A 15,067-nucleotide genomic window follows, 5' to 3' on the forward strand; every position below is an offset into this window, starting at 1 on the left:
ATGGAACCATGAACCAGATGTACAACAAGAGATAAGTGGGAATAAGAAGGCTTTATTGAAAATCAAGCTGTAAGCAAAAGTCCAAACGGATGGCTAAACCGAAGCAGGGTCTTGCGTAGCCAGAGGTCAGGAACCAGAAGGGTAGTCAGACGAAGCCAGGATCAGGAACCAGCGGGGTAGTCAGACGAGGCCAGGATCAGGAACCAGAAGCAGCAGCAGTCTTAGAAGCATGTGAACATAGGAGGACCAAGCAAGGAACTGAAGCCACAGACCTCCTATATATATGAGCTAGGCATCCAGCTCCTCCCAGTGGGAAGGAGAAGCCGCAGGGTGGGAGGCTACAAGAAACCCAGAAACCAAGATGGCCGCCAGCACATGTCAAACGAAGGAGAACAGCAAGAAGGTAAGACCATGACAGTACCTCCCCCTCAAGGGCCCCTCCTCCGCGGAGTAAGGAACGGTTTCTGAGGGAAGCGTGCGTGGAAGGCTCGGAGCAAAGCAGGAGCATGGACATCTGCGGAGGGAACCCAGGAACGCTCCTCTGGACCATAACCACGCCAATGGACCAAAAACTGCAACCGACCGCGGACCAGGCGTGAGTCCAGGATATTGCTCACCTCATATTCCTCACGATTGCCCACTTGGACCGGACGGGGCCGAGGAACCGAGGAAGTGAAACGATTACACACCAATGGCTTCAACAGGGAGACATGAAACACGTTGGAGATCCGCATGCCAGGAGGAAGCGCAAGGGCATAGGCTACCGGGTTTACCCTGCAAAGCACTCGGAAGGGACCAACAAAGCGAGGCGCCAGCTTGGGAGTGGGCACTCGAAGGTTGAGGTTGCGGGTGGACAACCATACACGGTCTCCGACCTGGTAGGAAGGAGCGGGCGCTCGTCTGCGATCAGCCTGGAGTCTCTGGCGCTGCGCAGAGACCTCAAGGGACCTCTGGATCTGTACCCAAGAAGCACGTAGGACGGAAAGGTGATCCTCCACAGCCGGAATATCCTGGGGAGAGAATACCTCCGGTAACACGGCAGGTTGGAACCCATTATTGGCCATGAAGGGAGACGTCCCAGAGTAAGAGTTCACCGCCGTGTTCCTGGCAAACTCAGCCCAAGGCAGGAGGTCAACCCAATTGTCTTGGTGATCGGAGACATAGCAACGAAGGAATTGCTCCAAGGCCTGATTGGATCGTTCTGCGGCCCCATTGGACTGAGGGTGGTAGGCCGAGGAGAAAGAGAGATGAATCCCCAACTGGGAGCAAAAGGCGCGCCAGAACCTGGACACAAACTGACTCCCCCGATCCGACACAATCTCCTTGGGCAAACCGTGCAACCGGAAGACCTCCCTGGCGAAAATCGTGGCCAACTCTTGTGCAGAGGGTAACTTCTTGAGAGGAACACAGTGGCACATTTTGGAAAACCGATCCACAATCATGAGAATGACCGTATGGCCTCGGGATGCAGGGAGGTCCACAATGAAATCCATCCCCAGGTGTGACCATGGGCGCTCCCCGGTGGCTATGGGTTGCAAAAGGCCCAACGGAAGGTGCCGAGGGGACTTACTCTGGGCACAAACGGAGCATGCTGCTACATATGCGGCGATGTCGGAACGTAGAGAAGGCCACCAGAACAGACGTGAAACAGCCCAGGACAGCTGATTCTTTCCAGGATGCCCCGCGGCCTTGGAGTTATGGTAGGTTCGCAACAACCGAGTGCGCAACTCCTCAGGCACAAAACATCTGCCGTTGGGTCTCCCAGAGGGAGCACCAGATTGAGCCGCCAAAATCTGCTCACCCAGGGGAGAGGTCAGACTGGTGCGAATGGCGGCCAGGATCTGATTCGGAGGTATGACCGAAGTCGGAATCGACTCCTCCCTGGACAGCTCGGAGTACTGCCGTGATAAGGCATCCGCTCTGATGTTCTTGGAACCGGGTAGGTAGGAGACCACGTAATTAAAACGTGACAAGAACAGAGCCCATCTGGCCTGACGTGGTGTCAATCTCTTGGCCTCAGAAAGGTAGGTCAGATTCTTGTGGTCCGTCAGGATGAGAACCGGAACCACCGAACCCTCGAGCAAGTGCCTCCATTCTTTAAGGGCCTGCACGATGGCCAATAACTCCCTGTCACCAATCTGATAGTTGCACTCCGCGGAAGACAGTTTCCGGGAGTAAAACCCACAAGGAAGCAGAGGACCCTCTGGTGTTCTACGCTGAGACAGAAGGGCGCCTACTCCCGTCTCAGACGCGTCCACCTCGAGGACAAAGGGCAACCCAGGGTTGGGATGCGACAGAATCGGAGCCGACACAAAGGCGGACTTTAGAGCCTCAAAAGCTCGGATGGCCTCGAGCGGCCAGACCTGGAAATTACTGCCCTTCCTGGTCAGATCCGTGAGAGGCTTGGCTAGCATAGAAAAGTCCCTGATGAACTTCCGATAATAATTGGCGAAGCCCAAAAAGCGCTGCAGGGCACGGAGACCACTGGGCTGGGGCCACTGTAAGACAGCCGAAACCTTCTCAGGATCCATGGAGAACCCCTCAGCGGAAATGATGTAACCTAAGAAGGTTACCTGGGATCGGTGAAATTCGCATTTCTCAAGCTTACCGAACAGCCTGTTCTCTCTTAACCGTTGCAACACTCGTCTGACATCCATAATGTGGGCCTCCATGGATTCAGAATATACCAAGATGTCATCCAAATAGACCACCACACACTGCTGCAACAGGTCACGGAAAACATCGTTGATGAATTCCTGGAAGACTGCGGGCGCATTGCACAACCCAAAGGGCATAACCAAGGATTCATAATGACCGGTCCTGGTGTTAAACGCGGTCTTCCACTCATCGCCCGCCTTGATCCTTACCAGGTTATATGCCGCCCTCAGGTCGAGTTTGGTAAAGACCGTGGCCCCTTTGAGGCGAATCGAACAGCTCGGAAATCAAGGGTATCGGGTAAGCGTTCTTGATCGTGATGCGATTGAGACCCCTGTAATCGATGCAAGGCCTCAACTCACCGCCCTTCTTTTTCACAAAGAAAAATCCAGCCCCTGCCTGGGACGAGGATTTGCGAATGTGTCCGCGTGAAAGCGCCTCCCTCACGTACTCCTCCATGGCCTCATTCTCCGCTACCGACAGTGGATAGACTTTGCCACGAGGAGGAACGGCACCAGATTGTAACTCTATGGCACAATCGTATGGGCGGTGCGGAGGTAGGGCAACCGCGCGCACCTTATCGAATACATCCCGGTACTCTTCGTATTCAGGAGGCAACAGAGAGTCCGAGGAAGTACACAGCAACTTGACAGGCCCATGGATGCAACTAGCCCCACACTGCGGTGACCACGAGAGGATCTCGGCCGATCTCCAATCGAAAGTCGGATTATGCTTCTGGAGCCAGGGGTACCCCAAGACCACCGAGTAGTGTGGAGACGAAATCACCTGGAGACAGACCGACTCTCTGTGAACGGCACCAATGGCTATCCCCACTGGAAGGGTCTCATGAGTCACGTGTGGCGGCAGAAGGGGTCTGCCGTCTATCGCCTCAAGAGCCAGTGGGGAACCTCGAGGCTGCAGAGGAATGGAATTGGCGGCAGCGAACACACTATCAATGAACAAACCACCAGCACCAGAGTCCACCAACGCCTGGGTCGTCACCGAGCCCCCGACCCAGGAGAGGACAACAGTAATCAGTGGTTTGTCAACACGGGAAACCGGGGACGAGGAGACTCCACCCAAGATCTGCCCCCGACAGGATCTCAGGTGCGAGCGTTTCCCGGACGGTTCGGGCATGCCAACCGAAAATGCCCACCGAGACCACAGTACATGCATCGGCCCTCGCGTCTCCGGAGTACCCTCTCCCCCTCGGACAGGCGAGCAAACCCCAGCTGCATGGGTTCACCCCCAGACAAGTCATCCCCAGGAGGCGTGGGAGGAGAGGGAGGCACGGGTGGGACAGCAAACGTAGGCGCCAATCTGTTAGAAGGCCTCCGCAGGCTCTCCTTAAAGGAAGGTCTCTCCCTGAGTCTGGTGTCAATCAAAATCAGGAAAGAAATAAGAGACTCGAGCTCCACTGGTAGGTCCTTAGCTGCAACCTCATCCTTCAAGGCATCCGAGAGACCGTGAGAGAAAGCAGCGACCAGAGCCTCATTATTCCAGCCCACCTCTGCTGCCAGGGTACGAAACTCAATGGCGTATTCAGCTACGGATCGTGAACCCTGTCTGATGGACATAAGGAGCTTCGCAGCAGAGGCAGCACGAGCCGGCACATCGAATACCTTCCGAAGAGAAGCAACAAAACCGGAAAACTCGGCAACCACCGGATTGTTGTTCTCCCATAAAGGGCTGGCCCAGGCCAAGGCCTTGTCCGAGAGCAGCGAGATCAAGAAGCCCACCTTTGATCTCTCAGTAGGAAAGGCATGTGGCAGCAACTCGAAATAAATGCCCACCTGGTTAAGGAAACCTCGGCACTGAGTTGGCTCTCCCCCAAAGCGCTGTGGAAGGGGGGCAGAACCGGTCATACCCCGAGACACCGCAGGCACAGCAACAGGTGTCGGGGTAGACTCTGGCGCAACAACCGGAGCGGCAGTAGGAGCGGGCCCAGGAGCAACAACCGACCCATCGGCAACGGAAGCGAAATGAGCCGTGCGTTCAAGCAGGGTTTGCAACGCCACAGCGAACCGACCCAACAGGTGATCCTGCTGATCAAGTCTGGCAATCAGCGTAGGTAGCGAGGATGGCCCTGTACCGTCAGAATTCATGGCTTGGTCCTAATGTCATGGAACCATGAACCAGACGTACAACAAGAGATAAGTGGGAATAAGAAGGCTTTATTGAAAATCAAGCTGTAAGCAAAAGTCCAAACAGATGGCTAAACCGAAGCAGGGTCTTGCGTAGCCAGAGGTCAGGAACCAGAAGGGTAGTCAGACGAAGCCAGGATCAGGAACCAGCGGGGTAGTCAGACGAGGCCAGGATCAGGAACCAGAAGCAGCAGCAGTCTTAGAAGCATGTGAACACAGGAGGACCAAGCAAGGAACTGAAGCCACAGACCTCCTATATATATGAGCTAGGCATCCAGCTCCTCCAAGTGGGAAGGAGAAGCCGCAGGGTGGGAGGCTACAAGAAACCCAGAAACCAAGATGGCCGCCAGCACATGTCAAACGAAGGAGAACAGCAAGAAGGTAAGACCATGACAGAGTGTTTCCGGAAGTACCACTCACAGGTACACTATTAGCATAGGGATTGCATCTCACAGGACAGGCACACAGGGCTATTAGGGCCCATTCACTCACTGCTGCTGCAAACGTCTCCTTTCACATGGGACAAAGTGCATAACGCACTTCGCCACATCTTTGGGCGATTTGCGCTTTGCACATTGACCCATGGGGAAGGAGAGGTTTGTTCTCTAAAGGTAAAAAAACAAAAAAAAACACCAGTAAGCAAAAAGGTTAATGTTCAGTTAAAAAAGTTAAAGTTTATATGTTCTGTTGCAAAGTTAATAAAATTATTGCGTTGCGGCCTGTTTTTTTTTTTTTACCTTCCAGGTGGACCAACCGATCGACCAGCTGCAGCACCGATGTGCATTCTGACAGAAGCATTGCGCTGCTGTCAGATTACACGCAAGTCGGTGTATGCGGCGCTGCAAGACGGGATTTTCTCCTCTGCAGTAACAGATATGTTTGCCGAGGCATACGAGCTGAGGAGGAGGCGGCGTTCCTATGCTTTGGCAAACACTTTGTATATATATAAAAAAAAAATTTAAAAAAAAAATTTAAAAAAAAAATCCCGGCAATGATTTATTCATCCACATCGATTGATGTGAATGGAGAAATCTGGTTTGCCAGGGCATACGAGCTAAGTGGGTATGGATGTAGGGCGGAGCTCCTATGTCCTGGCAGACGCCTTTCCCCTCCATTTTTTTTTTTTTGGCAGAGATTTTTTCATCCACATTGATCGATGCGAATGAAGAAATCTGTGCCGTTCATTTTTTTCTTTCAGCCCAGAGGCTGATAGGAAAAAAAATCTCATTACCTGTATGCTCAATATAAGGAGAATAGCAGAAACTCCTAATGCTGGCCATACATGTAATGATTGCGGAGACCCTCAAATGCCAGGGCAGTACAAACACCCCACAACTGACCCCATTTTGGAAAGAAGACACCCCAAGGTATTTGCTGAGGGGCATATTGAGTCCATGAAAGATTTAAATTTTTGTCCTAAGTTAGCGGAAAGTGAGAAAAAAAAAAATATCAATTTCCGCTAACTTATGCGAAAAAAAAATATTCTATGAACTTGCCAGGCCCCTCATTGGATACCTTGGGGTGTCTTCTTTCCAAAGTGGGGTCACATGTGGGGTATTTATACTGCCCTGGCTTTTTAGGGGCCCTAAAGCATCTAGGCTGCAAAAAAGTGTCACACATCTGGTATCTCTGTACTCAGGAGAAGTTGGGGAATGTGTTTTGGGGTGTCATTTTACATATACCCATGCTGGGTGAGATAAACATCTTGATCAAATGCCAACTTTGTATAAAAAAATTGGAAAAGTTGTCTTTTGCCAGGATATTTCTCTCACCCAGCATGGGTATATGTAAAATGACACCCCAAAACACATTCCCCAACTTCTCCTGAGTACGGCGATACCAGATGTGTGACACTTTTTTGCAGCCAAGCTGGGCAAAGGGGCACATATTCCAAAGTGCACCTTTCGGATTTTGCAGGCCATTTTTTACACATTTTGATTGCAAAGTTCTTCTCACACATTTGGGCCCCTAAATTGCCAGGGCAGTATAACTACCCCACAAGTGACCCCATTTTGGAAAGAAGACACCCCAAGGTATTCCGTGAGGGGCATGGCGAGTTCCTAGAATTTTTTATTTTTTGTCGCAAGTTAGTGGAATATGAGACTTTGTAAGGAAAAAAGAGAAAAAAAAAATCATCATTTTCCGCTAACTTGTGACAAAAAATAAAAAATTCTAGGAACTCGCCATGCCCCTCACGGAATACCTTGGGGTGTCTTCTTTCCAAAATGGGGTCACTTGTGGCGTAGTTATACTGCCCTGGCAATTTAGGGGCCCAAATGTGTGAGAAGTACCTTGCAATCAAAATGTGTAAAAAATGGCCTGCAAAATCCGAAAGGTGCACTTTGGAATATGTGCCCCTTTGCCCACCTTGGCAGCAAAAAAGTGTGACACATCTGGTATCGCCGTACTCAGGAGAAGTTGGGGAATGTGTTTTGGGGTGTCATTTTACATATACCCATGCTGGGTGAGAAAAATATCTTGGTCAAATGTCAACTTTGTATAAAAAAATGGGAAAAGTTGTCTTTTGCCAAGATATTTCTCTCACCCAGCATGGGTATATGTAAAATGACCCCCCATAACACATTCCCCAACTTCTCCTGAGTACGGCGATACCAGATGTGTGACACTTTTTTGCTGCCAAGGTGGGCAAAGGGGCACATATTCCAAAGTGCACCTTTCGGATTTCACCGGTCATTTTTTACACATTTTGATTGCAAAGTTCTTCTCACACATTTGGGCCCCTAAATTGCCAGGGCAGTATAACTACCCCACAAGTGACCCCATTTTGGAAAGAAGACACCCCAAGGTATTCTGTGAGGGGCATGGTGAGTTCCTAGAATTTTTTATTTTTTGTCGCAAGTTAGTGGAATATGAGACTTTGTAAGAAAAAAATAAATAAAAATCATCATCATTTTCCGCTAACTTGTGACAAAAAATAAAAAGTTCTATGAACTCACTATGCCCATCAGCGAATACCTTAGGGTGTCTACTTTCCGAAATGGGGTTATTTGTGGGGTTTTTCTACTGCCTGGGCATTGTAGAACCTCAGGACAGGTGCTCAGAAAATCAGAGCTGTTTCAAAAAGCGGAAATTCACATTTTTGTACCATAGTGTGTAAACGCTATAACTTTTACCCAAACCATTTTTTTTTTTTGCCCAAACATTTTTTTTTATCAAAGACATGTAGAACAATAAATTTGGCAAAAAATTTATATATGGATGTCGTTTTTTTTGCAAAATTTTACAGCTGAAAGTGAAAAATTTCATTTTTTTGCAAAAAAATCGTTACATTTTGATTAATAACAAAAAAAGTAAAAATGTCAGCAGCAATAAAATACCACCAAATGAAAGCTCTATTAGTGAGAAGAAAAGGAGGTAAAATTCATTTGGGTGGTAAGTTGCATGACCGAGCGATAAACGGTGAAAGGAGTGTAGTGCCGAAGTGTAAAAAGTGCTCTGGTCATGAAGGGGGTTTCAGCTAGCGGGGCTGAAGTGGTTAAAGGGAACCTGTCACCTCTACTATGCTACCCTCACTGAGAGTTTCTAAATGTTCATTGTGTTACCCTAAACATATAAATTACACTTTTAATTAAATTTGCAGACAAATTCAATAAGTATTATACACTTTTGTACTTCCCGCCTTTTATGCAAATTAACATAAAAGTCCTATCTTACTTGTGTGACCAGAGAAGAGTCATATTTTCAAGCTCTGACTCATCTGAGGTTAATTTGCATATGTATCAAATAGTTTTTTTTTTTACACAATAAAAGCACACAGAGCTATGGGGACTGGGTTTTGCGGATATGCTAGCAGCCATCTAGCAACCCATGTCCTCAGCTCTATACTCAAAATCCAGGTGACAGGTTCCCTTTAACTAAATGTACCACCCTTAGTATATATAATTTTTTTCTGATGTTTTTGAAGGTTTTGCGGTAGTTGGTGTTTTTGTTTTTTGCTTGTGCTGCATGTAAGTCAAAAATTGACAGTTCCAGATGTTTCATGGATTTCTGATGGGAAATATTGCACAGGACAAATAGGTGTTTTTTGTTGTGGCATTTTATTTACCCATTTTTCTTTCTTTCTGGATTTTCTTCCTTTCTTTTTTTTTTTTTTTGCTGCTTCTAAAAAAAAAATCCATGTTCAATGTGTGTTGGCGTTTAATGTTTTGTATGCCAATTTTAAGAACAATGCTTTTCTTCTTTCAAATACAGCTCAACAGATGAAGCAACATTACACAGGGGCATATGCTTTCTTCTAAAACATAAAGCACCAGGCATACCAAAAATAGTACAGCCCTCTTATGACTAGGTCAATAGTAAAATATATAAGTTATGGCTGTCTGAATGTGAAAACACAAAAGTAAAAACATTCCTGCGACTTTAACACCAAAGAAGACTTAGTACATAAGAGGTTGTTGTCATACACCATCACCAATTAGACCTAACTTGGGAAGGCCAGGCATAAGCCATGATGGATTCCTTTTGTCACACAAAGATCCATTTAAACGATCCACTCTTGAAGTGAAGGCCCTCATTTTTATTGTCTGTGACTGTATAAGCTGCCATGTTCATCTGTCATATAATAGAGGCAATAGAACATGATATTAGGAACAGGTATGCTATTTGGGGAACTAAACCTCATCTCTCTTTGCAGGTATCTGTTGTGAATGAACTGAAAACTTGGTGTTTGCTAAAAATCCAAAACCTTGAGTTGAAAATTTCGGGAGATTCGAGGCCACCCAAGACAAAGCCATCCCCTTCAGCATGCGAGTCGACAGATCACCCCATTTCAGAAAGTCCAAACAGCAGCAAGGACATGCAACAGTGCGGACACATCTATCCTTCCACAGTCCTCCATCCAACACTCATATGCCACCACACAGAGCAGTTTATCCGATGAACCTGCCAGAGAGCAGTCACTTCCCTCAGAGGACCACAGCAGAAGGCACCAGATTGCTTCCACTGAAGAATTCATGGTGTGTGCATGTAAGTCAGACAGAATATTAATTTGATGATGCAGCCATTTAGAAGAGGGATTGACTCAGTATCTATAGCACTGGGATGGGAAAGTGTGTAGAAAATATCTGTTCAGTGGCTTTATACATAGAAAGAGGAAAACCACAAATGTAAAACAATATAATATAATACACACCATCAGCAAGCACTGAGCACCTTTTCTAGTGGGACAGATAAAAAAAAAAACCTCTCCAGCAGTGTATTAAATATGCAATCTGTAGCTAGCAGGAGATAAAACATATCATGAAGGAATAGACAGATACTAAATAGCATTTTCTATTGCATGAATGAGTCAACATGGATTACAAGTAATGTTTTCTTCCAGGGTACATAAACTAAATCGCCCAATTTCATAAGCCCATAGTGATTGGAATGACATTGTTGCAACTATGCAGCGAAAATGGTGGAGACAGCATTCACTGATTGTGTAAAAAGTAATGTGTTTGATGAGGGAGAATGCACTATTGTATGTTATTTTACTGGCATACAAAAGTTGGAAATTTTAGGGAAACCTCCGTTTTGTGGCAATTTTTTTTTTTACGTTTTTGCACTTATCTGCCACCCTCACCATTTTTATAAAACATAGCCTACAGGAAGTACTTGCCAGGCATCATAAAGTGCTTTAGCACCACTGGGTGTATGGCATTCCAGTGTTCTCTTCTTTTCTGCCCTGCTGCCTTGAGGTTCATGTCTGCAGGTCTCTTCTCATGTGATGCCTGCACCCCAAGTACTACTCCCAAGAGCCATGGTTCCCATTTCATGTGCCGGTGAGGTTTCACAGGTATAATGATTTGCATGAATCTGGCAATTATTTTAAAACTAAATATATATTCCTTGTTTTGGCATTTGTGATGTAAAGTGATGACATGCACATGCGTTATGTTTTAGAAGGCAATGCCATACACCAGGGGTGGCCAACCGGCGGCTCGCGAGCCACATGCGGCTCCTTGCAACTTTATTTGCGGCTTGCAGGAGAGCGGTCCGGTTGGGATTTGCGTTATTGCGATACTAGGCTGCGCTGCTGCGCAGCCTAGCATCTCCTCTTATAAGAGAACATGGCGTGTGCCGCGCTATGTTCTCTCTGGCCAGACAGTGGAGAAGGAAGGAGGGAGGGACAAAGGGAGGGAGTCCCTCCTATGACGTGGCCGTGCTCCCTCCTATGACGCGCCCGCCACTGAAAGCAGTGAAATGAGCAGGCTCTGAAGCTGCCCGCACCGCTGCCACCAATGAATGTGCAGCTAGCAGGAGGAGGGACTGGGAGGAAATAAACTGCTGCGCTGTCTGAGCTAGTGAGCTCAGCGAACAGCAGCAGTGGCAACCTCCTCCACCTCCTCCAGTGTCTTGTGTCCTCCCCAGCATCAGCCCGGGCCCCAGCCCCGGAGCAGCCAGCATAGCAGGTACCACACAGTGCGAGAGTATTAGCCTGCCTCAAAATAAAGGCAGGCAAAAAACATATGTATAAGGCAGCCAGTAAGATTGGGGTTAATGTGACTCATTAACACCAATCTTGCCACTGCCATGTTTTAAACATGAAGGGGGTCATTTATTTTTAATGTCAGGCTGGGCACATGCTTTTGGACTGGACCCCATGTACCTCACATTAATAGTAAGTGACCCCCAAAGTACCATCTCACATAATGGGCAACATGTGGTTAATGTGAGTTACAGAATACAGGCCACTTATTAATGAGTGACTGTTCATGTTTGTAGCTTATGCATTAACCCCATGTTGCCCATTCTGCAAGGATATGGATACTTAATACTATTATTATGAGGCACATGGGGGTTATCACTTGGAACGGTTGGACCTGTGCCTCACATTAACCCCATCATGTATCACTTTGGCAGCTTCTGATCTGAGCCATGGCATCCAGGATGGTTACCATGGCAGCCAGGATGCTTCTGAAGCCTTGGCTGCCATGGTAAGCTCCCTGCTGCTGTGTGCACTATGCACAGGGCAGCAGGGAGGGTGTGAAGTCCTCCGCAATTTCGTTCTGCATTTTGCGGAACGGAAAAGCTGGGGCCCAGCTCCGAAAATGCAGACCCACTCTATCGGGTTTGCATTTCCGTTCCTGAAAAAAATAGAACATGTCCTATTCTTGTCCGCAATTGCAAACAAGAATAGGCATATTCTATTAGTGCCGGCAATGTGCGGTCCGCAAAATGCGGAACACACATTGCCACTGTCCGTGTTTTGCGGATCCGCAAAACACGTTACAGACGTGTGAATGGAGCCTAATAGAGCTCTACTAGGGTGAATAGGACAAGGCTTTAGCCTCTAAAGGGGCTAATAGTTAGTTATTTAATAAAAAGTAAAAAAAATGTAAACAAAACACCAAAATATTAATTATAAATCACCACTTTCCCAATTTTACATATAAAATATATAAACAATAAAAAAAAACATATTAGGTATCACCACGCCTGAAAAATTCAAAACTATTAAAATATTAAAAAAATCTACATTTTTTTTGTTACCTTGTCCCCCCCAAAAAATAGGATAGGACTGTTCTATTATGGGCCAAATGTTCCACAAAATGTTTGAAAACTCAATTGCAGTAATACTGTCGTGTGCACGCATATTTGCTTAAATGTATAACTTGTGGCTCCTGGCGTCATACTTTTTTTGGTGGCTCGTTGTGACTGTAAGGTTGGCCACCCCTGCCATACATAATGGTATTCAGAAGAGTGTGTTTTGTTTTCTTTCAGCCCACCACATTTTTACCTTATAAATGGGATTTTTTCTATAACATTTTATTTACATTTACTATTTTTATGATCAAAAATTAGAATACGCCTTGAAGGAAGGAAGAGAGGGAGATACTGTAAGTACCGTGTAATAATTTTGTTCTTCAGTATATAAGGTAAAACATGGTTTCATGGTTAATTTGAATGGTGCAGAAAAGAAAAACCCCAAATTCCAAATTAGAATCTACAAAGTTTAAATGATAAATCTCCAGCAAAAGTAATAATATAGCTGACAAGATGGAAGTACAGAGTTTTATGCCGAGAAGTTTATTATCCAGCAAATGTATTAAGAAAATCTCCATTTCAGCATGCTTTACAACCTGTTTTATTTCTCTTTAATAGCCATAGAGCAGCCATCCATACCTGTGCTACCTGCTGTAAGACCAAAAGAGAAAACAAGCTGTGCATCTTCCATCAGGCATCAGCCAGGTATGTCCACCTCCAGCCTTCCCAACCCTAAAATGAGACGTGCTAAAATCCATCCCACCACCAAGAACTTATCAGATGTCAAGAAAGAGGACATACCGATTATAAATCTCATGGACAGAGGGACACAGACAAGAAAATGTGCAAAAGCTGGTCAGCCTAGACAGAAAGCACTCATGCCTGAACATCAAAATCAAGGTTTTAGTACAGCTAGCGAGCAGACCAGTCCACTGGTTAGAGACACTCAAGCACTGGAAATCACTCAATACTTCTTTGAGGCAGTATCTACTCAGATGGAAAGATGGTATGAGAGAAAGATAGAAGAAGCCAAGTCCCAAGCAAACCAGAGGGCAAATGAAGATAAAATAGCCCTACAACAACATATACAGAGCTTAGAGGAGGAGCTTATGAAGTTAAGGACTAAACTACAGAAGGAAAGCTAGCTATGAAGCATGTGTATAAAGGAACAGTTTAATGGACCATCTTCATCACCAAACACAGTGTTTTTCAGAAATATTCTAAGCCCTTGTGCATGATCTTACATGGCCACCGATGGTAATGTCCATTTCCACATTAAAAACAAAAAATGCACAGCATGCAACAATACTGAATGTTGATTTATGAATTGCATGGTCTAACCATCTCTTACATATTCTCACTTTTATCAACAGATCTGGTAACATCCAGTGCAGCTGTCATGTGCCATAGGATCACTATGTACTCTGCTGTACGTTGATGCTCTAATGTAGTAGACAAGTGCATGCACCACGCTGCAGTTACCATCCAGTCTTATTCTGACAGTGAGAATACTGTGTGACACGTGTGCTTTGCATTGTAGAATGCTAGGAGCCAAAATTGTAGTTGTATTAGAAGTGTCATTATAGTTGCAGATTGCTTTCTCCCTGAGTGATAATAAAAGTTGCATTGTAGTCACAGTTTTCACAAAACTTGTGTATGGATTTTGGTCACCTTGTAGCCCAATCCTGTGACCATCATTTGCAAGCCCAGAATCTGCCTACATAGATAAGTCCCTGCAGAGACCCACATTCATCATGAAACCTAGCTTTTGCTACAGCTAGATGCAGATTCTACAAAAGATCAGAGATTAGAAGGTCAATTGATACCTTGCAAAGCACCCGTGTACCATCAGCATGAGGAACTGCAGCATTACATTTCTGGAGTACACTGGAACGCTGATTATCAGCATGAATAGTAAAGTCAATACAACATCTAAAAACTGTATCTGTTCTTTATCTGATACCCAATCTACTGCCAAATTTAGAAGCCTCAATATTTACTGTATGCTGACACCTATTCCTGGCCAGCATGTCTGACAATTGTCATGACATTGTCTTGTGTTTTAGTTTTAGTTTTTTAATAGTCACTGTATGCTATAAAGCTGTGGTATTACACACCAGCAGCATTATGGGGGCCCAGAAAAGACCAGGACAAGGGCTAAGCGTACACATATACTAAGGTTTTATTCACACAAGCGTGTTATCGTTCCATATAAATGATCTATGTTTAGCCCTAAAAACAAGTTTCCTATGATAGGACCATATCATCTCTATTAATAAATGGCCCCATATAATGGCTGTGTCAATTAAGCCTTGAAGGATATCATACACATCATACAGAGAGAGAGAGAATACATTTTATTTCTCTGCTTAGGCTGCACCCTAATTTTGGTGTTTAAAAAAAAAAGTTGTAAGATGCTGATGGAATTCATAATTGTGAATGGGGCCTTAATTACTCAATGTGACATATCTGCATATCTTTTTCCCATAGGGGCATTACTTGGCCTATAAGACTCCTTATTAATACTAGGCACCCTCCATAAGGAGAAAGAGTACACCTCGGATCCTGGCAAAGGCCTCTTACCCAGTTAAGCCAGTTCCTTTCTTCTCTGCACTGATGAGGGGCAATCACCCAAAAACAGCTGTTTGCTAGTCATGTACTAGATTAGCTATAATTCTAAATTATGTCTCAAGGCCTGTTTAAAAGGTCGAGAATTGACTTATAGGATAACTACCTTATATCTGGGGGTATCAGAGGCTCAGCTTTCTTCTTTTTTTGGG

The 15,067-nt window shown here is 45.7% G+C and overlaps 1 protein-coding gene across 1 annotated transcript in view; it reads left to right on the forward strand.

Moving 5' to 3' along the window:
* The window catches only part of ANKRD6 (ankyrin repeat domain 6), a 166,407-nt gene extending 151,346 nt beyond the window's left edge, over window positions 1–15,061 (forward strand). Inside the window, 3 exon segments of the mRNA XM_044291382.1 lie at window positions 9,454–9,615; window positions 9,617–9,785; window positions 12,906–15,061. Coding sequence (XP_044147317.1) covers window positions 9,454–9,615; window positions 9,617–9,785; window positions 12,906–13,432 — 858 coding nt within the window. The 3' untranslated portion in view covers window positions 13,433–15,061.
* Window positions 15,062–15,067: the final 6 nt, after the last annotated feature.

This window comes from Bufo gargarizans, chromosome 4, assembly GCF_014858855.1.
Source record: "Bufo gargarizans isolate SCDJY-AF-19 chromosome 4, ASM1485885v1, whole genome shotgun sequence".
Lineage (NCBI taxonomy): Eukaryota > Metazoa > Chordata > Amphibia > Anura > Bufonidae > Bufo > Bufo gargarizans.